This window comes from Heteronotia binoei, chromosome 2, assembly GCF_032191835.1.
Source record: "Heteronotia binoei isolate CCM8104 ecotype False Entrance Well chromosome 2, APGP_CSIRO_Hbin_v1, whole genome shotgun sequence".
Taxonomy (NCBI): Eukaryota; Metazoa; Chordata; class Lepidosauria; order Squamata; family Gekkonidae; genus Heteronotia; species Heteronotia binoei.
Window position 1 is genome coordinate 81,168,468 of NC_083224.1, and position 23,994 is coordinate 81,192,461.

Here is a 23,994-nt window from a genome sequence, read left to right on the forward strand (position 1 = left end):
GGGTCAAGTAGTGGGGGGAGGGGTGGGTAGAAAGTAATATATGGGATAGATAAAAAAGTAGTTATTAATGATGTAAGAAATTGAAATTTATTACCATATGTTACTAATAAAATTGTTTGAAACAAAAGGTTTAAACAGAAGTAGGTGGGTAGTGGTTTTTTTTTTTACAAGCTGAACTTGGTGTGATTGGTATTTTAATTATTTTTTCCTTACATTTTAGGACCTGTCTGAGGCGGTGACATCATGGGGAGTTGCTGTAGCTGCCTGTGCAAAGACAGTGTCCCAGACAACCACCCTACAAAGTTTAAGGTAACATAAATGTATCTATCTTACGTAGTATTCTGCCATTGGTTGAAGTATTTGTTCAATGGCATCTTCGTATCCTCTGTCCTTTTTTTTAAACATGTGTTTCTATGTTCTCCCTAAGAGTCGGAGGACATCTTGGGTGTTTTCCCACTGTCCAATCATGGAGGCAGGAATTTTAAAACTTCCTCTTCCTGTATGCTGTGGGAACAACCCCTAGCTCAGTTCTTTTCCTGCCTCAAACAGGGAGAGCTGCGTTTAGGATAGGTTCCTAGCCTTCTTTACCTTTTTACTTCTATTCACCTCTTCTCTATTTTTAAAGCAAGAAAAAAAGAATCCTTCCCCTTCCATGTTCTGTCTTCTGTTAATCTGACCCAACTAACAGCCTTCCCTTCCCTGATTTTTTCCGCTCTCCTCTACCCTCTTTCCTCCTCCTTCTCTGTGAGGAGAGTTGCAGCGCAGTGGCTTAGTGGCCTTGGGAAATAGCCGCGGTGCAAAGAGGAGCCCAGATGACTTCCCGCCCCCGAGACGACTTCTTAGAGGACGACTCCCTTTTGAGTGCCCAGCGTGGGGCCGGGAGCGGAGTGTTCTCCGGAGCCGGCATGACCTCTAGGCTTGCAGCGGCTACCGGCATTGTGCCTATAAGGGACGGCCCACAGAAGAGTGGGAGAAAGTGGCACTGGTCTTCCTCGGCCATGGAGGAAGCGCATTGTTCCAGGGCTGCTTCCGAGACCGGTGGCCATCTTGGCTCACGGTTTTTGGCGCGAAAAGGCTCCGATCTTCGGCATGATACCACCTAACAGACGGGAGCCCCTGATGCCACCCTCCAGCTGGAGACTTCAATTGTGAAGCAGGGCCAGGGCCAGGATGCTGCAAGACCTTCAAAGCCCCATATGGGGCTGAATCTTCCACTATGGGAGATTCTTTCCTATTTGAATTTTTAGAGTCCATTAAACAGATAGTGGGCGCTGCAGTTATGTAGGCTACCCGTGGAAGAGAGACATGCCCCTAGCTCTCACTCATCATCCAGGTCTCCATCCCCCAAGAGGCCCAGGGAGGGCAACTGGCTAACAAAGGCACAAAGGAAGCAATTGGCTAGCAAACAGACAGACAAAAGTCCCCAGAGGAGGACCAGTCAGTGGGATCCCCAAAGGGGGACAGGGAAGAGGGAGAGTTCATTTCTGATGAAGAGATTGAGGACATTACTGTGCCAGAACCCTCTGTGTGTTTCTTTAAGGCAGAAGAATACCAATCCCTTCTAGCAAAGGTCTTAGCAGCCTTAGACCTTTATGAAACTCCTGAAGAACAGGAAATCACAAACCCATTGACTAACCCCAAGAATAAACCCAAGGGAAATTCTGACTTTTTCCTTCATTATCGTTCCTCTTAGAAGGTGTTCCCCTTCCCTGAGTTTTTTGAACGGCAGTTAAAAGCTGAATGGACCAAACCCAACTCTAACTGTCAAATTTCTAATTTTATAAAAAAGTTGTATGCCTTGCCAGAATTTGCGAATGAAATGTTACAGGTACCGTTGGTTGATGCACCAATAATAGCTCTTCAATCCCATGTACTCCTGTCCTAAGATGGCCATGGCTCTGTTCATGACAATTGTGACAGGAAAACTGAATTGGCCCTGAAATGGAACCATGAGGCCACAGCCATGGCGATCAAGGCAGCAGCCACAAATTCTATAGTTTCTGGAGCAGCTATAGTATGGATAAGGCTAATAGGAAGATTGTAGAGGGTACCAACAGACTTCTCAGAGCTGCAGAATTCTCTGTGGATGCATCCCTGGACACTCTCACATTCTGTGCCAGAGCAATGGCTTCAGCCTCTGTTGCCAGAAGAGGAGTGGGGCTACGTGCATGGCCCGCTGATCATCATTCTAAATCCATTGTGTCTTCCTATCCCTTCCAAGGTGAGAAGTTATTTGGAGAGTCCCTGGACAAGATACTAGTAGAGACAAAGGATAAGAAAAAAGCCATGCCCGAGTACATCAGGCGCTCCAACAGGGGGGGGTTTGGTTCCAGTTCCTTTCACGCCTCCAATAATACATCCCGGCCCAAGCAGGAGCATAGAAAGCCTTCATGGGGACAGCCCAGGCAGCCATTTCGGAAGAATTTCCCCAACTTCAGATTTCAGAGACAACACTCTGATAGACAGGACAAACAAGATAGAGACTCAAAGCCTACCAAGGCATGACTGGGACAACATCCCAGTGGGGGGCTGCCTTCTTTATTTTCATTTGGCATGGGCGGCCTCCAAAGCTGATTCATGGACTCTAGAAATTGTTACTCGGGGTTATGCAATAGAGTTCAGGAAGACACCTCGAGACTGTTTCCTAGTTTCCCCTCTACGGTCCAATCTGGACAAGAGAAACATCACTTTCAAGGCGATTTGTCACCTTCTGGAGATTTCTGCAATAGAGCCAGTTCCTCAGTCGCAGAGCTGTCAAGGGGTTTATTCCATCTTATTTACAGTCCCCAAGAAAAATGGGGATTGGAGGGCAATTCTGAACCTAAAGTTTCTGAACAGAGCCATCAAACTCAGACACTTTCGGATGCAATCCCTGAAGACAATCACAGAGGCCCTTCAACCTCAGGACTTCTTGACGTCCCTGGATTTGATGGAGGCGTATCTGCATATCCCCATTCTGCCTCTTCATCGCAGATTTCTTCGTTTTTGTGTGGACGATTCCCACTACCAATTCAAGGCCCTACCATTCGGCCTGGCTACAGCTCCAAGGGTGTTCACGAAAGTTCTTGTGAACCTAGTGGCTCATCTCAGACAACAAGCAATTAATGTGCATCCTTATCTGGACGACCTTTTGATAAGGTCCTCATTGAAGGAAAAGGCACAAGAGGATGTCCATACCATCATCAGTTGCCTCAGGGAGCATGGCTTCCTGATCAATCTGTCAAAGAGCCACCTTTGCCCATCTCAATGACTGGAGCACTTGGGAATGATCATAGATACCAAGAGGAACTCAATCTTTCTTCCAGAGGACAAGGTGCAGAAGACCAGGAAGTTAGTTCAGCAAGTATTCCGAGAACACTCCTCTTCCCTTCAGACCTTGGCAAAGTTGATGGGGGTGCTGATTTCCAGTCTTGACATCTACAAATGTTTCTCCGCACATACCAATTCCAAATCATGCAGAAACGCAGCATGTCGCTGACAGTGCCCTTACAAGTCTGGGAGAGTCTACAGTGGTGGACCAAAGAGTCCAACCTACATCAGGGGAAGATCTATTACATAGTGGAAGAGACACAACTATTCTCAGATGCCAGCCTCTCAGGATGGGGAGCGACCCACAATGAAACACCTGCTCAGGGCCAGTGGTCTCCAGGGGAGTCCAGGTTACCCATCAATGTCTTGGAATTGAGGGCCGTTCGCTTGGCTCTGTTGCAGTTTCAGGATCAAGTGACCAAACGTCATCTCTTGATTTGCACGGACAATATGGCAGCCAAGGCATACCTGAACAATCGGGGGGATCCAGATCAGGTGCTCTTCACAGAGAAGCTGCGAGATTGTTTTGCTGGGCAGAGGGTCATCTGAAGTCCATCAGAGCAGAACACATAAAGGAGACCTTGAACGTCAAGGCAGCTTGGCTCAGTCGAGAGAGTCTGCAATCAGGGGAGTGGTGGCTGAACAGAAAGCTTTTTCAGCAAATAGTGGACCTTTTCGCCCCCCAGTCTTAGATCTCTTCGCATCTCATCAAAATCATCAACTTCCTCGGTTTTTCACGAGGTACTTCTACCAACAGGCAGAAGCCACAAATGCACTAACATCTCCTTGGTTTCAAGGTCTGCTGTACGCCTTCCCTCCAATTCCGGTGTTACCAAAGTTTCTCAGAAGAGTAAGGCTATTGAAGGCGAGGGTTCTTCTGGTTGCTCCATGGTGGCCGTGGTGGCCATGGTTCTCGTCTCTGTGATGGATGGCAGCAGAGGACCCGTTCCATCTACTGGTGTGGCTCAACGTGCTCCAGCAGGGTCCAGTGTGGCATCCTCACCCCAAATGGCTGCAATTGACTGTGTGGAAGTTGAATGGCTATCTTTCTTAGATTTGGGATATACAGAAGAAGTGACAAGTACCATCCTGGCATCCAGAAAGGATTCCACTACACTACAACACATCCTGGAAGGCTTTCCACAGGTGATGTAGATGGAAGAAGGTGAATCCTTTACACCCTTCAATCCCAAAGCGTCTGCAGTTTCTGCAAGATGGCCTGTCCTCCGGCCTGAAACCAGCTACTCTAAAAATGACAGGTGGCAGCATTGTCATCAGTTATTTACCAAGTCGATGGATTTTGCCTTTCGTCTCATCTGCATATCCGTCATTTTCTCAAGGGGGCTACTCTGCAATCTCCCCCTCAGCGCCACCGTTTTCCAACCTGGAGGCTTCATGCAGTCCTTACAGCCCTAACTAAGGCCCCCTTCGAACCACTCATGTTGATTCTGTTGAAGTGGGTGTGTATGAAAACCATCTTCCTAATTGCAATTACTTCAGCCAGAAGAATCTCTGATTTGTGAGCTTTGTCATTCAAGCGGGAGTTATGTATTTTTCACAAAGATAAGGTGGTGCTTCATACAGACCCCACCTTTATACCAAAGGTGTCTTCTCGTTTTCATAGAGATCAGAAGACCTCTCTACCATCCGTTTGTCCAGATCCTAAGCATTACAAGGAGCGTACATGGCACACGCTAGACATGCACAGAGCCATCAAGATCTACCTGGTCAGGACAGAGAGTGTGCACAAAACTGAATCCATGTTTATTAATATCATGGCTCCAAACCTTGGTTTAAGGATGTCCAGATCAGCGAATGGCTATGCTATCCGGTTGTGTATCGCAGAAGCCTATAAGTCACTTAACCTGGCAGTGCCACCAGGGATTTCAGTCCATTCAATTAATGCAGCATTCAACAAGAAAGCTTCAGTTGAAGAGGTCTGCAAGGCAGCGACGTGGTCTTCAATCTCCACCTTTGTATGGCATTACAAATTAAATGCATACTCTTCAGCAGATGCAGCGTTCAGGAGACGCATGCATGTTCCTGAATACAGCGATCCCTCCCTGACTAACATACTGCTCTGGGAGCACTCAAGATGTCCTCTGTCTCTGAGGGAGAACGACCTTTGGTACTTACCGTGAGGGGTCCTTCTCCTCAGAGTACAGGAGGACATCTTTCCCTCCCATCTATCGCTCTACTATTCTGGTCTACCTTCCGTGCTGTCTTTTTAGGCTAATTTCTTCTGTCAAGGTACAGGTTGCAGTTCAGTGTTCTTTTCTCACCGTTTATGTCATTACAGACTTAATTTTCTTGTTGCACTGTTTTTTTCTAGAAAGTGATAGGTTTTTTACTGCTTCTCGGAGTCACCTGAACTGAGCTAGGGGTGATTCCCACAGCATACAGGAAGAGGAAGTTTTAAAATTCATGCCTCCCTGATTAGACATTGGGAAAACACCCAAGATGTCTCCTGTACTCTGAGGAGAAGGACCCCTCACGGTAAGCATCAAGGGTCATTCTGGCTTGTTTCTAATAGTTTGTTTTTTCGCTTTGTTGTATGGTTTTAGTTGTGAGCCACCTCAAGGAGGTCTCTGAAGAGGTAGCATAAAACTTTTCTAAATAAATTAATACAGTGAACTAGAACATACAAAACTCCATGCCATCCTGACACTGAAAGAGTCCAGAGCGACCATCTTTATGTCAAGACTTCTGTTGTTAGTTTAAGCTTGGTGGTGTTGATTCCAACTTTTTTATGCTGTAGGTGCAGGGGCATGCAATTCAGCTTTCTAATGAAAAAGACAGGAAATTGGATTGCCTTTCTTGATGTAACACTTTTATGTGTCCGCTGGGAGTTGTAGCTGTTTAGGCAGCTTGTGAGTCTGGCCTAAGTTCATAATACGCATCTCCACAAAGTACAAACATAGCTTCTAATAGTAAGGTGGGAGCCTGTGTTCTGAGGGACTGTGGAAAGAGTTTGAATCAGTGTATGAAATCACTTCCTGGGCCCTGGAGATCTTTCTTGGGACTGGGTTTCCAGGTTTATATGTCACTGATGATGAAGTCATTCTGAACAGTTTTCATATCATTATACAAGAAGAAAATGATTGGCCAAGGAGAAATTACTCAATCAGTATATTTTCCTAAACTAACACACCCCACCAGCATATGATTGTATATCACACTTGTTCATCTTGGGGTATTGTCACACATGCTAAATAATGCAGTTTCAATCCACTTCAGAACTGTTTGAAAGTGGATTTTGTAATTTCACACAGCAAAATCCAGTTGGAAAATGCCTTGGAAGTGTATTACTTAGTGTGTTTGACTGTTCACTTGCAGGTGGACTATTTTACATAATGACTGGACTTGTGACAGTACTTTTTGGTCTTCATACAGGTGACAAATGTTGATGATGAAGGCAACGAGCTGGGCTCAGGGATTATGGAGCTGACACAGAGGGAGCTTGTTTTGCACACACATAAACGTGATGCTGTCCGGTGGCCATATCTTTGTTTGCGCCGCTATGGCTATGACTCCAACCTCTTCTCCTTTGAGAGTGGGCGTCGCTGCCAGACAGGGCAAGGTATGTGTATATTTTTCAAACTTGCTGCAGGTTTCTGTAAAGTTGGAATAACACATAAATTCTTTTTTATGCATTGTGAATCTGGTTGTTATTTACCAGGAGTTCTCTTCAGGCATAATGTTACCAGTTAAATGTTGGATCTTGGTGGTTGCAGTAAGACATGATATTGGGATTGTTCCTGTAGTAAAATGTGAGCTCACTCAGATTTTGGAATTGTGTTACAATCTGATACGATAGTGGTAGTAATTATATAATTCATAAATGTCTCCTATTTTACAGTGAACTTCAGCAGTTTTTTAAGTGTAACAGATTTCAAATTGGTAATTTTTGCATGGACAATCCACCTAGGAATGTGAAAGCCCAGAAAAATGGAGGGGGGGGTGTTCCTTCAGTCTTTCACTTCTAAAGTCTAACTTGCCTGGTTGTATCAGGCCAAAAGCCCATCTAGCATTTCATCAGTAGCTGGCAAGATGCTTCTGACAAGCAGGATATGATGGAGTCTTTGGTGTTCAGAGGAAAAGTTCTCTAAGCATGAATTCATTTTCAACTATCATGGCTAATAGCTGTAGACAAGACATCCTCCATAAGTTTATGTAATCCTTTTAAAAAGCCATTCAAGCTAATGGCCACATCAAATCTTATAGCTGTGAATTCCTAAACTGTGAATAGTTTCCTTTGTTTCATCTGCAATCTTCTGACAATCAGCTTTATGGAATGATCCAAAATTATCTATGTTCACCTCCACTCTTTTTATTTTAACCACTCTAAAGCATAGTATAAGTAACAAATAATAAATGGAAGTGACAGTTTAAAACAGTTTGTGATTCTTGTAGAGACATATTTTTTGTCAAAATTTTTGATTTTTGTCTGTTCACCTTGAGGCCTGCTACTTCTCCATATTCATCTAATTCCTTTAGTACTTCATCCACTGATTCAGCCGGGTCCTGTAAAATTAAAACCATGTCGTCTGCATAGGCCAGAATCTTATATTCTTCACCCTTTGTCTTCAAGCCCCTAATTTTCGGGTTTCCTCGGATCGCATTACTTAATACTTCCAGCGATAAAATAAATAGCAAAGGGGAAAGCGGGCAGCCTTGTCTTGTCCCTTTCTCCAATTTTATCTCTTCGGTTAATTCCCCATTAATAATTATCCTGGCTGTCTGCTTGTCATAAATTGCTTCGATATTTCTAGCAAAATCCTTCCCAAAGTCCATTTTCTTAAGCACGTTAAACAAAAAGTTCCAATCAAGGTTGTCAAAAGCTTTTTCAGCATCAATAAAAAGAAAGGCTGCTTGTTTGTCCCGGCTTAGATCGTAGTATTCCAGCGCATTTGCAATTATCCGAATATTTGTCCGCATGAATCTATTGGGCAGGAAGCCAGATTGGTCTGGATGTATTACATCTATTAAAATCTTTTTCAATCTATTGGCCAAAATTGCTGCATATAATTTGTAGTCCACATTTAGTAAAGATATTGGACGATAGTACCTTATATCGTCCAATTGGCCACCCGATTTCGGAATCAACATAACATTACTACCTGCCCATGATTGTGGCAGCTTTGCGGAAGACCAGACCTCCTCAATTAAGCATTTAAAATGATCTATAAGAATGTCTTTAAAGGTGATGTAATATTCTGGAGGTATGCCGTCGGGACCTGCCGCTTTATTTTTCTTTAAATTAGACCATACTTTTTCTAATTCATACATGGCAATCGGTTCATTTAATATTTTTATCTTATCCTCCGTTAATTTCAGCTGAAATTTATTTAGTAAATATTCCTCTTGTTTTTCCTTAGATGTCTCCCCCTTTCCATATAGTTCTGTATAAAATTCTCTAATTATTAACTTTAGCTCATCAGCTCGTACTTTAGGTCTACCCTGTTTGTCTTTTAGAACCTTTATTGTCTTTTTTTCCTTTTCCTTCCTAACTTTATGAGCTAACCATTTCCCTGCTTTATTAGCTTTTTCAAAATAGTGTTGTTTAGAGTATGCAATTTTCCTATCCATTTCTTCTACCATGATCAGATGAAGCTTGTGCTGTAAAATTCTAATTTCATCCTTAATATCCTTTTGTAATGGATTTAGCTTTAACTGCTTCTCTTTTTGTTTGATTGACTCCGTCAATTCAGTCATGGCTTTGGTATCTTCTCGTCTTTTGTTTGCCATAAAATTGATTACTAGCCCTCTGAAGTAAGCCTTACTTGTTTCCCATACTAACGAACTCGAGGTCTCCTCCAGTTTATTCAGTTGGAAGAAGAATGTCATCTCTTCTTTTATGTAATCAACAAACTTCTTATTTTTAATCCATCCAGGGTACATTCTCCAACCGGATTTCTTTCTTGTATAGCCCAACCCTAAAAGCATAGGAGCATGATCCGCAATTGTTGATGGAAGAATATCTACTTCATCCACAAATTTAACCAAACCCAGTGAGACCCACATCATGTCAATCCTAGACCAGGATTTATGTCGGTTCGAAAAAAAAGTGTAGTCTCTTCTACTTGGGTTTAAAATACGCCAAATATCTACTAGAGCCAACTCCTCTACCAAATTAAAAAATATCTCGGGTAATACCTTGCTTCCCGACCTCTTCCTCTTCTTTTTATTTTCGGGTAATGAGCTCCTATCCAAGTCGGGAGTAGTCACTGCGTTAAAATCACCAGTGATACAGAAGTTTTCATATTTGCTTTTAATCACCTTGGAACATAACTGCTTATAAAAAGCCCCCTGCGTACCATTAGGGGCGTATAAATTAACCAAAAGAAATTTTTGCTGATCATATACAATTTCTATGCCCTGAAATCGAGCATCCTTAGCCTCAAAAATTAACTCAGCTTGAATATCACCCCTTATATAAGTTACCAGTCCTCTTTTTTTTTTCCCCTCCTCTGATGTAATTATAGCTTTCCCAAGTCCTTTATTGCTTAGCAGATACTCGTCCTTTTTTTTTATATGTGTCTCTTGTAAACATATCACATCCGCCCTCAATTTTTTAAGCTGAAGAAAAGTTCTCTTTCTTTTCTGGGGGGAGTTTAATCCGTTAATATTCAGTGATATGATCCTCAATTTATTTGTCATAATTTTATTTTGTATTCCCTATCACTCAATCAGGTGTGCTTTTTTCTTCCTCTGTAGTCTAGTCTCTCTTTGTGTGGCTTCTTCTTCTTGACTTACTTCTCCCTCTTCGTGTTCGTGTTCGTGAGGATATAAAGATTCTGGTGACCGTGGTAGGCCCTGTGCAGCTTTATCATCCAGGCCCTTCCCCGTTCTAGATTTCTCCTTCCTTTGCCAATTTCTTGCCTGGTTAGTAATAAAATCATCTAGCTTAAACATAGAATCAATTCTGTATCTCGTGTTTGCGTATGTAAATGACAATCCTTCGGGTATTAACCACCTATACATAATACCCTTATCTTGCAATCTCTCCGCTAGGTTTAAATATGCTTTTCTCCTAGATCTTATTGACCAAGGTATCTCCTTCATTATTTTAATTTTAGTTCCCTTTATCATTATTTGTCTTTCTTTAGCTTCCCTCCATATCCTTTCTTTCGTGATCCTTCGAATAAATTTCACATGTACCTCCCGGGGAAGGTCATTTTTTTTGGCATATAACGTATTCACCCTATAAATACAGTCTATTTCTTTCTCTATTTCATCACTCTCCATTCCTAGAATATCTATTAAAGCATCCGCCACTAATTTCAACAAATATTCATTCCTATCCTCTGGTATGTTAAGAAGTCTGAGAGTGTTTTCAGCCTTCCCCATTTCAATCTGGGCCAGTTTGTTACTAAGTTCAGCTTGTTTTTGGTCTAAATCTTCCACTTTAGTATCAGTTAATTTTAATTTATATTCTATTGATTTTGTTATCTTCACCACTTCTAATAGATCCTTTTTGGTGTCATTGAACTTGCTGTCTAAACCTTCCATTTTATCTGCCAACCCTTCTATCTGTTTGGATAAAGAAGCCTGCATTTGGTTCAGTGCCTCTTTGAAATTCTGCTGAAGCTCCTTTATAGAGTCCTGTGGGATTGAGGCACCCACTGCTCTTGGTTGTCCCGGCGAGAATTTTGTTTTGCCTTGCTGAGACATCCTAAAAATTAAAGGGTGTTTAACAAACACTTCTAATGTTGACCAGTTATTAGGGCAAAAAAAAAAAAAAAAATACCAAAGTGAGGGAAAGCCTCCAAAAACAAAAAACCCAAAAAGGCGGAGAGCAAATGGAAAGAGTAAGAGATGAGAAAAGTAAATCCCTTTGGAGTCCTAACTCCTTTGGGAATCCTGAAATATCTAAGTTCGCTGTTAGACTTTAAGCAATATAAAACCTTAACAAGCATATAACCTTAGTATTCTTAGTATTCTACTATGTAACCAGTAAGACTGGCCAAACACTTGATAGGCACTACTCAAATACAGACCAACGCAATCTAAAACCCTAATATGAATACAATTGCACCCAGTCCAACAAAGATTCTTTCTTCAATTGGGACTTACGATCCAGTCCAATCTTCCTTATAGACCTGTGTAGCAACCTGTCTTGATTGTAGCCTTCACACCGTTGGTACTTTATAAGTAGAGTAACCCCCTCCTCGTCTATTGCGGTGAGAGGTTGCGAAGCAGGAAACGAAAAGCTAGTCCTCTCAGCCACCGTCCACCCGCTCAGTATTTTCCACTCCGCCGTCGTTTCCACCAGCCCCGCCTGTCTCTTAAAGGGCAAGCTCCTTCAAGGTTTCTATCCACCAAAGGTGGGGTCCTCCAATTAGCACTGAACGGGCTCACCAAACCCGCCACAAGTAGCCACGTCGCTCAAACTAGGCTCCACTCGCCCGACAGGACCACACAACGGGCCGCTACCGGCTCCTCCACGTCCTCCCCGCCAGCGGCAGAGAAGGGGGGGGAGGAAACGAGCCGCGGCCGCCGACGATTGCTGGACCAAGACAGAGTCTTCAATGAATCGCCCAGAGTCCGAAAGAAACCGTAAGCCAAAACAAAAACCACGTCGTCTCCGCTTCCATGCACCACCTCTGTGCCGGCGGCTGAAGCTGGGCCGTCCTGAGACGTCTTCTGCCTTTGGGAAGATGAGGTAGGAGGGATCACTGTCGGGGGGGCCAAACGGCTCACCCCTGCCCCTCGCCCCTTCCAAGTACTAGGCTCCTCCACGGAGCAAGTACGGACCTATCGGCCCCCCAAAAAAGGCTGAAATTCGGTGGGTCCCACGCCAGTGGTTAGGAACGCCGCCGCCTCGCTTCGCCGGATACCGGAAGTCCGAGATATTGAGAGAAGGACGGATTTTAAATTGGAAAAAAAAATAAAATATTTAGGTATTACACTCTCTAACAGATGTAGTACAATCTATGAAAATAATTACATCCCACTTTTAAAGGAGACGGATTCGCAGCTGAAAAAATGGAATAATTTAGGACTGTCTTTCATGGGGAGGGCCGCCCTTATTAAAATGTCTATCCTCCCAAAGATTTTGTTTCTATTACAAATGGTAAACTTTGCCGCTAGAAAGCCATTCTTTATTAAGATCAACCAGCAGATAAGATCATACATTTGGCAGGGGAAAAAACCCAGGATTAGGTGGAAGGTCTTGACTGATACAAAGCAAAATGGAGGTTTGGCTCTCCCAGATCTTGAAGCCTACCATCTAGCCTGTACGACACTTTGGTTAAGAGACTGGGTGCTGCTAGAAGATAATCGTATTTTAGCGATAGAAGGCTTTGATCTTAAAGTTGGGTGGCACGCTAATCTTTGGTACTTAGGGAAATCCCAGAGTTATTTTAAAAACCACCTTATTAGGAAAGCTCTTTACGAAGGCTGGATTAAGATCAAAAACAAAATTTATGGAGTTAAAACCCCCAGATGGATTTCCCCGGTAGAGGCCACGATGCATCCCCATTTGTGGAGGCCAACGAATCTGATTAGATACTCTGACATACTTGACGATAAAGATAAGTTGAGAAAGAGAGAGGAGCTTGAGGCCCTAGGTTGGAACATGGACTGGTGGTTAATGGTACAAATTACAACAAAATATAATAGGGATAAGGTTTCAGGTTTCTCCAAGTATAACTTTGACTTTGATAAAATTCTGTTATCAGGACCACGTAAAATAATTAAGAGAGTATATAATTATGTATTACAAAGGAATCTGGAGGATGAGGTGGTTAAAGCAGTAATGATCAAATGGGCCAAAAATCTAGAGAAAAATATTACACTAGAACAGTGGACTCTTTTATGGAAAAACAATTATAGCATAATCAAACCAGTCAACCTTAGAGAGAATTTTTTTAAACTCTTTCATAGGTGGTACATTACACCAATCCACTTGAATAAAATAAACCCCTCCTACTCCCCGAAGTGTTGGAAGTGTGGTCATTGCCTAGGTTCATTCTTCCATTTGTGGTGGTATTGTGAAGTAACTAAAAAATATTGGATTGCGGTACATAGATTATTAACTCAAATGTTAAAAGTAAATATACAATTGAAGCCAGAGACAATATTGCTTTCGTATGTGCGTAATGAAATCCCGCGGGAAGACGAGTACATTACTATTTACATTCTGACAGCGGCCAGGATCCTTTTTGCTAAACTCTGGAGGCAGAAAGCTGTCCCACACCGAGATGATCTAATTCGTGAAATCTTAAATATTGCTGAAATGGATATTCTGTCAAATGTAATAAGAGGAATGTCAAAATGTGAGGCTACGAAGAAATGGGAAAAATTATACAACTGGTTGGGAGAAGGTTGATTTGTATGAAATTATTTTCTATTTATTGTTGAAATGCAAAGTAACTGAATTAGCAGAAGACAGCAATGGTGATATACCATAAGCTACCTCTACTGGTATACTTATTTTTCTGTAACTAATTTTGTTGTGGTTTAAATAAAATAATAAAAAAAAAAAAAAAAAAAAAAAAAAAACATTTTGTGAGAAACCCGACGCTTAGGCAAAAATATTCCAATATTAATTATATTATGAAATAATTGAGTCCCAACACAGTGGTCTTATAGCCCAGTTCCAAACGAAGGTCCTAGGTATTTTTTTACTCCGTTTCAGTTTTTTCTTCCACAATGGTTAGTGCTCTAAAATATGGTACATAATTCCACATTAATCACATGTAAAGTAAAATTAATTACATAATTAATATCATGTATAATTATTCATACAGGCTAACCTTCAATCAGTTTATATCCAGAACGTCAATTGTACACCACTTAAATTGCATACAATTGATGTTCTGGATATAAATTGATTGAAGGTCAGCCTGTATGAATAATTATACATATTAATTATGTAATTAATCTTACTTTACATGTGATTAATGTGGAATTATGTATCATATTTTAGAGCCCTAACCACTGTGGAAGAAAAAATTGAAACAGAGTAAAAAAATACCTAGGACCTTCGTTTGGAACTGGGCTATAAGACCACTGCGTTGGGACTCAATTATTTCATAATATAATTAATATTACAATATAGTATAAGTAACACCAGGAACCAATGGTGGTGGTGGGGAAATGGAGAAAATCTTGAGAGTTAAGGAAGCTGGGTTATAAATCCAGTGGGCTCTTTACTGAGTAGGAAGGAAGGAGAACAGTAAACAAGTCACTACCAGTCTATCTGACATTCTGGATTAAATGGGGGCAGAATGTATGCTCTCCTGGGAAGAAAGGTGTGGCATAAATGGGACAAATGAAATAGAGAAAAACATGTAGTACATGAACAGATTTCCAAGTATTAGCCTATTCATGTTAACAGCAAAGAATATGATTTCTTTTCATATAGTGCTTGGATTAGGTCTGGGTGGTGTGAAGTGGACCCAGAAGTAATCTTTGTCTGGAGAGTCCCTTAGCGACTCTTAGCAACACTGAGTGGTTTTAGAGATAATCTGAGCCATTTTAGCTGAGAATGTGAAATATAAATATTTTGAATAAGTAACTGTGCTTTGTGAATAGGCAGAAATACTTTTATGTAGGAAAGACATAGATGTAAGTGCTGTGTACGTCTTAGTAGGTCTAAACATAACATCTCTCTGCTGATCCAAATGGCATCTGCAGCAGATTTGGTACTATTTATTAATCTTTTAGTCCTTGATTGCATGTGGTGCTGTTTTAACAGAGTTGTGCTGAGGATTAGGCATTAGTTTCCAGACTTGAACAGAGTACTGTAACTCTACATGATATGGGACTAACTTCTAGTACATGGCTACACTCCATCCAAATGGCACATTGCAGGGAATAACTGCATTGCATTACCCAAGTGGTTTGTGTTGTTTGTACTCTGATGCAAACCAGGCTTCCATATAACCATGATGTGCAAGCCTACTTCAAACCATGGTTGTCACTCTCTGGTTTACAAGGAAATTGTGATTTCCATTAACCATGGTTTGCATTGGTGTACATATAACACATTGCCATGTTTTATGCTGACAAGGGATGTATGATTGTTTTGGAGCAGGGAGAGCTCATGCACGATTGTTTTGGAGATGGAAGAGCTCATATACCTGAGGCTCCTGGTTTGCAAACTGTAGCTTGTGCTTTGCTGGCATTGGTTTGCATCACCGGTCTGAGTCATCTTTGTATGTGATAATACTGGGCCCTTTGCTTTTATTTTTTTCTCAGACTAGTTTTATAAGCAAAACCTGTCAGTGGCTGCAAGATCCTGGTATTTTAGTAGGATTTTTTAAAAACAGGCATAAATAAATGTTATTTGACTTATATATATATATTTTCTTATCTTTTCCCCTTAGGGCTTTGGTATTCTAAACCAATTTTACATGATTGGTCCCTTTACAGTGAGGAAGATACAGTAGATATATGGGTGGTGGTGAGGAGTTTGGATTTTTAATTTTTAAAAGCCAGGAATATTTTTCTTCAGAGAAGCAGCTGTTGTTGCTATGCTCTTGTCCTTGTTGCTATGAGGATTTTTGTGTGTGTGTGTTTGTGCGTGCCAGTGTCCAATTGGTTAGCTCGGCATAATCAGACAATTGATGTAAATACTTACGGCAGGAAGGGACAGTGGTGTATGATATACTACAAAAGATATTTTCCTCAAGTTTAAGTCAAAGTAGAGTTAGTGAAAAGACTTTTATGGTCTGGAGGAGGGGATCAGGCCCCAGACTGAGATGATGTTATGAGAAATGGCCTGTTCATGTTTTGAGCCTGTTGTTGTGGGCCCTTGCTATCCAAAATCAGTGCATTCCCTTTATTTTTGGCACTTAATAAACCTTTGTGTGAGTGTGAAAAAAATGCACCAGGGTTTATCATAAATATCAGCCCTGACATATTGAATAAAAATATCTCAAAATTGTGATCAAACATTGGTATTACCAGAATTTTTCATGGATGTTCAGTAGGGAAACACACACACAGAGCTGCGAGAGGGGGGATATTTGTGTTAGTAAAAAGGTATGTAATGATAGTTGCTTTTAGAATATTCATTGTGCCAGCCCAGCGACTACATAATTTTTATAATGTTACCATTTAACATGTCACTTTTGTCTTATTCTCACTTCATCTTTCACATCCTTTATTCTTTATTTCCCTTCTCTTTCCTCCCATTTTTTTTACTGAAAAATATGTTTGGGATTCATTGATTATCATTCAGAGCACACTAAATTTCAGGGAAAAATATGTTTTGATGGTTTATTTGTATAAAAAAAAATTTTTGGAATAGCAATAGCATTTCAGTAAAAAAAAAAAAGATGCACCTTTGCATCAAGCTGCAGTTCTGGATTGTGCTTTGAAGCAACAAGGTGATAAAGCACTAGGGTGCCCTAGCACTGAAGTATGTGTTCATTAAACATGTTTAATTATCATATAGCATACATTTGTCTGAATGGTGCAATAAAACAGCTCAGGTCTTATTTCATCTTCTCATTCCTAAACATTATTTCTCTCTCTTTGGCCAGAGCTATCTTTCTGAAGAAGAAAGCCAGAAAGTAAAGTAGCCTTGGTTCAAAGTACTTGGATGAGCATCATCTTCATATAAGCTTTTCCTTCTATCATTTCATGAAGTCTTGTCCCAGTGACGATGGCATCTGTGATTTAAGTTGCTGGTGTCAAGGAGCAGGGCAGGGTGTAGTGCTTAAGAGAGGTGAACTCTAATTTAGAGCCCTGAGTTTGATTCCCCACTCCTCCACATGAAGCCTTCTGGGTGACCTTAGGCCAATCATAGTTCTCTCAGAGTGCTCTCAGCCCAACCCACCTCACAAGGTGCCTGTTGTGGGGAGAGGAAGGGAAGGTGATTGTAAGCCACTCAAAGACTTCTTTGGGTAGTGAAGGGTAGAGTATAAAACCAACTCTTCTTGTTTTCAGTGACAACGACTGACTCTGCAGCTTGCTCCCCTGGGAGGTCTGTTAGATCCTCTTACTGCTAGCCTTTTGGTGCATGATGAAAACTGGATAATTTTTGTGCGGCTTGTCTTGGATGTTATCACTTACTATCCTAGTTCGTTTTCGTAATTAATTTAGAATTTTGTACTGTAAGTGCCCTGAGGCCCCAGGGATGAGATGTAAACATCATAAATAAATCCCCTAATGGTCTCAGAAAACAGCAAGTGAGAATTGCCTTCTCAGCTTAAGCCATTTAGGTTCTGATTTGCAGTTATAAAGAAATCCTGTCTATTCAATTCATATTACTTCTCATTCATATTAATTAACTTTTCTTATGTAACCCTAGAGATTATTTCTTTGACAAGGAGTTTCACCAGTTAGTTATATTACATTGTGCAAGTATGTTCTGGGTCTCAAAAATGTAGTTCTGTTTTTAGAGAGTTAAACCATGTTGGCATTAAAACAAACCTTCTTCCTCCCCGATGCCCTTTTGCTATTTGTTTAGGAATTTTTGCATTCAAGTGCTCAAGAGCTGAGGAGATTTTTAACTTGCTGCAGGACCTGATGCAATGTAACAGTATCAGTGTGGTGGAGGAGCCTGTCGTCATCACAAGAAACAGTCATCCTGCTGAACTGGAACTGACTCGGGCACCTCAGACACCCAACAGTAAAGTGGTCACATAGTTATATGTTATCCTTATGTTCTTAGATTCCTTGTTGAAGTCTCAACCTATATTATTTGGTGGGGCCAAGCAGGCTCCTTAAACTAGAGGCTTACTAATTCCTTTTGTAAAGTTCCAAGAGCTTGTAGTGCAACTTAAGGAGCTCAGCCTTTCCATTGCAGAGTGCTGAAAGCTCACGCCAGTCCACTGCTGTAGTGTAATCCAGTTCCTTGGGCAGATGGGTAATATTACAGTACTATGCAAAAGATCAATTGCCTGTTTGGAATTTGTTTTCCCTAAACTGGGTGATCCTATGTTTACATTATTATTTCCCAAGTGGATTAGACTAGAAGCTTATTGCTATTTATGCCATAAAATCAGTTCCACTTGTGTTCCATGTGGTATGCTTACTGTAAAACTATACCTTTTGTACCACCCTGATGCTTTGTTTCCAAGGTAGCTTAAAAGAGAACAGTTGTCTGATAAGTTTTAGCAGGGGTGGAATTGTAGCAGGAGCTCCTTTGCATATTAGGCCACACACCCCTGATGTAGCCAATCCTCCAAGAGCTTACAAAAAAGAGCCTTCTAAACTCTTGGAGGATTAGCTACATCAGGGTTGTGCAGCCTAATATGCAAAGGAGCTCCTGCTACAATTCCACCCCTGAGTTTTAGACTCTCATGATGTTTCTTCTGGGATTCCAGCAGCTCTACCACAAAAGATGTGCACGAGAATCAGGTCCTTAATATCTTTTTTATTAGCATGTCCCTTGTTGGCTCCTTTGTACTTCCCCCTCAAATTAGAATCTCAATGAGGCACTCTAGGTACACTTGCCTCCTACAAATGGATCTTGCCTTCTTTGGCAGTGTTCATGCACCCTTATATGGCACGTTTTGGAGCTCTGCTTATAATCTGATGCTAACCTAATTTGTTTTCTCAGCTGTTGGATATACTGTTCCAGGATATCCCAATGGATTCCACAGTTTTCCTGGGGAGGCCTCATCTTGCCCTGCTGCTCGACATCCCTCCATGAGCAGCCTACGCCATTCCTCAGTTAGTGAGGACTCCACACATGCCCTAATTGTCAATGATGAGCAAGTAAGACTTCTGTTCTCCTTATGGTGTTTAGAAATGCTTCCTAGTTCTCATTTTATTAACTGCAAAAAACAAACAAACAAACAAAAAGCTGTTTCCTTTTCATCTATTCTGGTCTTTATAGCTCTGGTTTTGTCTTGTTTTGTTTTTATATCCAAGTTAGATTACTGTAATGTTTTCTTCATAAGCCTGCTTTTGAAAATGGTCCAGAAACTTCAGTTGGTTCAGAATGCAGCAACCAGGCTATTGTCAGGGGCAGGATATGGAGATCGTATCACTCCAGTGCTGAAAGATCTGCACTGACTGCCCATTTGTTTCCAGGCTGAATTCAAAATGCTGGTTCTTACCTTTAAGACTTAATATGGCTTGTGGGCATTTACCACCATTACTGCAAGTATCTTCTCTTTCTTCCCAAAATAGACATACCCAGCTATATTTGCAGCACTTTTCTTGGTCCTTCAGCCTGTCCCATATTTGCTTTTTGCTAACTGTTGTTTTGGTCCATCATCACCCTCTAATCTCTTTTCTTCTGTAGTCCCACACCTATGTGAATACCGCCAGTGGTGAGGAAGAAAGGAGAGGCCACCACTGCATGCATTCTTTGCCTGAAGTCCATCCTCCTGTCTCCCATTCTAATCATACCTGCTCCCTGGAGGATCGGAACCCCCAAGTCTACCTACAGCCGAGTGAGGTGAAATTTGTTCTGGGCCCTGCCCCAGGGTACAGGCACATGATGAAATGTGATGGTTTCTGCAGACCCCGCTGGGAGTGTGCAGGGCACATCTGCACACCTAACAATAACAACGAGTGCAAAAATGAGTGCTTCACAACTAAATGTGTGTACGAAAATGTCAATGGCCTCATACCTTCTCGAGGGACCTTGCTTCGTCGTGGGGGCAGTGGGCGGTTGAAAATTCCCCGTGAAGATCTGAATCCTCCCAGTTGTTCTCATCGGCGAACCACCCTGTTGCACTATGAGAACCTGCCCTCACTGCCACCTGTGTGGGAGTGCCAGCCACTGAGGCACGACCAGGATGAGGAGGACTCTGGTGATGCAATGACACCTTCCCCCAATGGTTATCCTGAGCTTGAGGAAGATGACCCTTTACAAAATTACATGAACTCAGAAAGTGCTGCCCTGCATGGGGGCTTGCGCAGGGAGAATTGCATACAGCACCATCGTAGCTGCACACCTAGTGTCTTCAATTTTGACTTCCGCCGGCCTTGTTTGGAGCAGCAAAGGCAGCTCAACTATATTCAAGTGGAACTGGAGGATGACCCCCACAAAGGGCACCAAAGCACACCAGTCCCCTATGCCCCACTTTCTGCTCCACATCCAGCCCGCAGGACGGATTCCTATGCGGTCATTGACCTTAAAAAGACAGCAGCCATGTCCAGCTTGCAGAGGGCACTGCCTAGGGACGATGGGACTACCAGGAAAACTCGGCATAACAGCACTGATCTACCTGTGTGAGAGGAAAGCCCAACCCAAGCACTGCATTGTGGCTTCAGTACCTGCTCTTCAGTGAAATCATGTAGAAAGATGTAACTGCCATCTTTCCATCGCACCTTTGTTTCTCAGTGTGACAAACTGGGATATATTCATCAAGCTAACTTGAGAAATGTAGCCTATTTGTGCCTCTTCCCAACCTCCGTTTTCTCTGCCATGTAGTTTTTAAAGCCTTGCAAAGTGCTTGAAAACTTGATTCATTTAATAGTGGGGAGGCTGGTAGTCATGATGCCACCTGTTCTTTCCCTCCAGCTTTATATAGGTATTGTACTTTGAAATTCTCCCTTCTGGTTTTGACTTGGCCCTTTTGAAGGCCCTGTGAGTAGAACGTATTTAATTGGGAAAGTATAGAAACATTACAAAGGAAGAAGCAATTGTGAGGAGCACCCTAATGATACAGTCACTGAGTTTATCCCTTTTATTTTTGAAGGTATGCAGAAGCATAATGTGTGTTATTTATTTGTTTATTTATATTTCAACTGCTCTTTATTTATTTATTTATTTATTTATACATCACAAGTTGAAGTGCCAATCCAATGTAAAATGTAACTGTTCGCTGCTAATTCTTCTCTCTTGAGCGAGAAGGAAGTGCTGAGAGGAGGGTGTCTCATCACAAGCAACGTATTTGGCAGTGCCTGCTGAAAACCAAAAAGGAGTAGTAGGAAGAATGGAGATGTGGTATGCTGGCATATGAATCCGTTGCCAGTAGTTTGGAAATGAGTACCTGGAATGTGTTAAAGGATAGATGTTTCAAGATGGTAGAAAGTCTTGTTCATATGAAATAATTTAGAAAGAAGGCACTTGCTCCATGCCAGTCATCTACACAAGCTATCTTGTTCATTTGCTAAGCGGCATGCCAGGATGGTGGAGGGAATATCTTAGTGCTGCACAGAACCATACATGCTCCAGGTCACACAGCTAGATTCCCAGGCCTTTCAACCTAAATCCAGGGTTATCCAAACCATTTGAGATCCATGCACAGATAAAGATAGCAGTGCATGCAGACAACCGTAATCTCTTAGCTCCTCTCTCTGACTCTCTCCATCTGTCTCATTATATACCTTTCTCCAGCCTCACCACAAAAAAGAACAACTTTAACCCCTCCAAACCTAACAAAGCCTCAGTTGGCCTTTCAGGAGATGCTGTCACCATAGTAGCTTGCCAGATTCTCTTGGAGAAACCAGCATCTTTTGTCATTGCAGAGCTAAGAGAAAATGTGGGTTTAGCTGCAGCTCAGTGTTTTGTTGATGTCATTTGGAGGTACTTTTCCTCCACTTTGTTTTAGACTGTCTACAGGCATGCCTTGATTGAACTGAACATGACATCTAGAGCAGTGAACTCACTGTGGATGTGCACTCCCCCCCCCTTTTTTGATGAACATGCAGACTTTCAAACTGAATTGAGCTTGGGTGCAGCTGTTTCAAATGCAGACTGGCTGTGCAGAATACTGGTTGACTTTCCCTCTGGCAATTGCAAAATCACCATCCTCTCCTCATCTAGATTGCCAGGTTGCAACATGGCCTCATTGTGTGTGTCAAAAAGATTCTAAACTACCTACCAATATACTGCTGTCCAGTCCAAGTGAGGAGAGGGGGACTGTTTTTTTTTTTTACAGACATTGAATAAATATGTATTTTTAAAGGCACTGAATAGAGGCAGGATAAACATGCTGAACAATTACAAAAGTTATTTTTAAAATAAAAAAAATCTGGCTGAAGCACGGTGAAGAGGCTGACTTCAATCCATGCTGGAATCAAAGCCAGGTACTTCAGGCAGCAGAGGAGTGGCAGCAGGTAGTCTGTATGCACCCTTTTTATGCCTAGCTCAGCATCGTGATGAGACATCACCCCAGAGTCAGAAACAACTGGTGCTTGCACAGGGGACTTACCTTTACCTTTTTTTTTTCAGTTCCAACAGGCTATCCCTCCACTCACAGCACTTTTCTGAATTCACTGGTGGTTTGCTTGAGATTGTGAATCAACTTAAAGACTATTTTTGCACAATTATGCATAATTTTTGCATAATTTTGTTGATGAGTAAGCTTTGTTTATCTGGCGGTCAGAGATATTTTAGATGAAAAAAAAACCCCTTACCACAGGGAATGTGCATATGTCAGTTTCATTTTGCTACCACCATTCCGTCCCTAGAGGCAGCTCTTCCAAGAATAATTAGAACTGCCTTAGAGATGAGTATTTGCCCTGAGAAACTGCCCTGCCCTGAGAAACTATTTGGCTTTTACTTTTGTGATAGAAAAACTCACCATATGGGAAACAAGCTTTTACAGTATCAGGGACCTTCTGGTGTCAGGCTAGAGACTCCTAAACCTCTTCCTAACGCCAAGAAGGGTACCAGCACTTTCCTTGACAGGTTACTAATGCACTATTTTCCAATGAAGGTGTTTTGCTGTCACTAATTTGTGTCTTCCATTCTTCCCACCTCCTCCGTATTTAATCTTTGTTGTAAAATGGAATTCAGCTTTATATGTTTTGAAACTATTTTAACTTGAAGATGAACAGCTCGAATTTTATTTGCAGTCCATTCCTTCCCAAAGAATCCCAAAGAATCCAGATGGGGTAAACAGGAAACACAATTAAATGATCAATCTAAAATATTCACTAGAGCATACTATGCTCCCTATCTTCTTAGGCCCAATCACTAAAGTCTGTTCAAACAAGAAGAGCTTTTGGAAACTGAGAAGCTGAATCATTGCAAACCACCGTTCTAATTGGACTATTCTGTGGGGTTAACCAGATTTTTGTGTCTTATGGTCTCCATGTGAGATGCTGCTTAATTTCTGTACTCTACTGTAGCTGTACTGTGTACTCAAAACAAATGAAGAAATATGTGAGGTGAAGAGCAAGTGTGAGGTGAAGGGCAAATGGGAAGCATTGTTAGAATCAGAGCTGGAAGGGACCTCCGGGCTCATCTAGTCCAACTCCCTGCGTAATGCAGGAAATTCACAAATACCTCCCTCATACACACCCAGTGACCCTCTGCTAGGTAGCAGGAAGGATGTTGTTTGGTGTATACCTGTTCCATGTCCTAGAGACATTGGCCAGACAGTACACTGAGATTCAGGAGTCTTTCTTACCTTTTAGCTGTCCTATAGGAGGCCACTCAAAAGAATTGTGCATGGTGGCTAATCCGCACAACTTCTTCAACAGTGCAAACAGCTTTAGTGGAACTGCCAAAGAAATCTGACATAATTTGTCTGTTGCTTCTATTGTGGTGTTGAAGAGCACAGCTTAAGAACCACTGCTGTTGGGAATGGGAGCACCACAGTTAGAATATTTCACTGTGTACCCTATGTGTATGACAGTATAGGCAAGAAGATGCTCTGATAAAATCTTGTAAGGTCACAATGGAGTGTAAAGATGCATTTTGGTGAATGTAGACCCAATTTGAGATTTCTTTGTGCTGATGAGTGAAGTGTATGAGAATTCATTATAGCATATGTTTTTGTAAAAAGACTTCAATGCAAAATTTGTTTTTTTAATCAG

General features: G+C 41.7%; 1 protein-coding gene across 1 annotated transcript; it reads left to right on the top strand.

The window, feature by feature from the left end:
- Positions 1–191: 191 nt before the first annotated feature.
- On the top strand, positions 192–22,281 carry FRS3 (fibroblast growth factor receptor substrate 3). Its single transcript, XM_060231428.1, has 5 exons — positions 192–309; positions 6,703–6,889; positions 17,735–17,896; positions 18,830–18,987; positions 19,520–22,281. The coding sequence occupies exons 1-5, from the start codon at positions 244–246 to the stop codon at positions 20,456–20,458; spliced, it is 1,512 nt and encodes a 503-aa protein (XP_060087411.1). The 5' UTR covers positions 192–243; the 3' UTR covers positions 20,459–22,281.
- The last annotated feature ends 1,713 nt before the right edge of the window (positions 22,282–23,994 follow it).

Excerpts from the sequence above, each read along its gene's own strand:
- FRS3 (XM_060231428.1), top strand. The coding sequence starts at position 244 with ATGGGGAGTTGCTGTAGCTGCCTGTGCAAAGACAGTGTCCCAGACAAC. Across the intron at positions 17,897-18,829 it reads GGCACCTCAGACACCCAACA|CTGTTGGATATACTGTTCCA; the intron begins GTAAAGTGGTCA and ends TTGTTTTCTCAG. Across the intron at positions 18,988-19,519 it reads TAATTGTCAATGATGAGCAA|TCCCACACCTATGTGAATAC; the intron begins GTAAGACTTCTG and ends TTTCTTCTGTAG.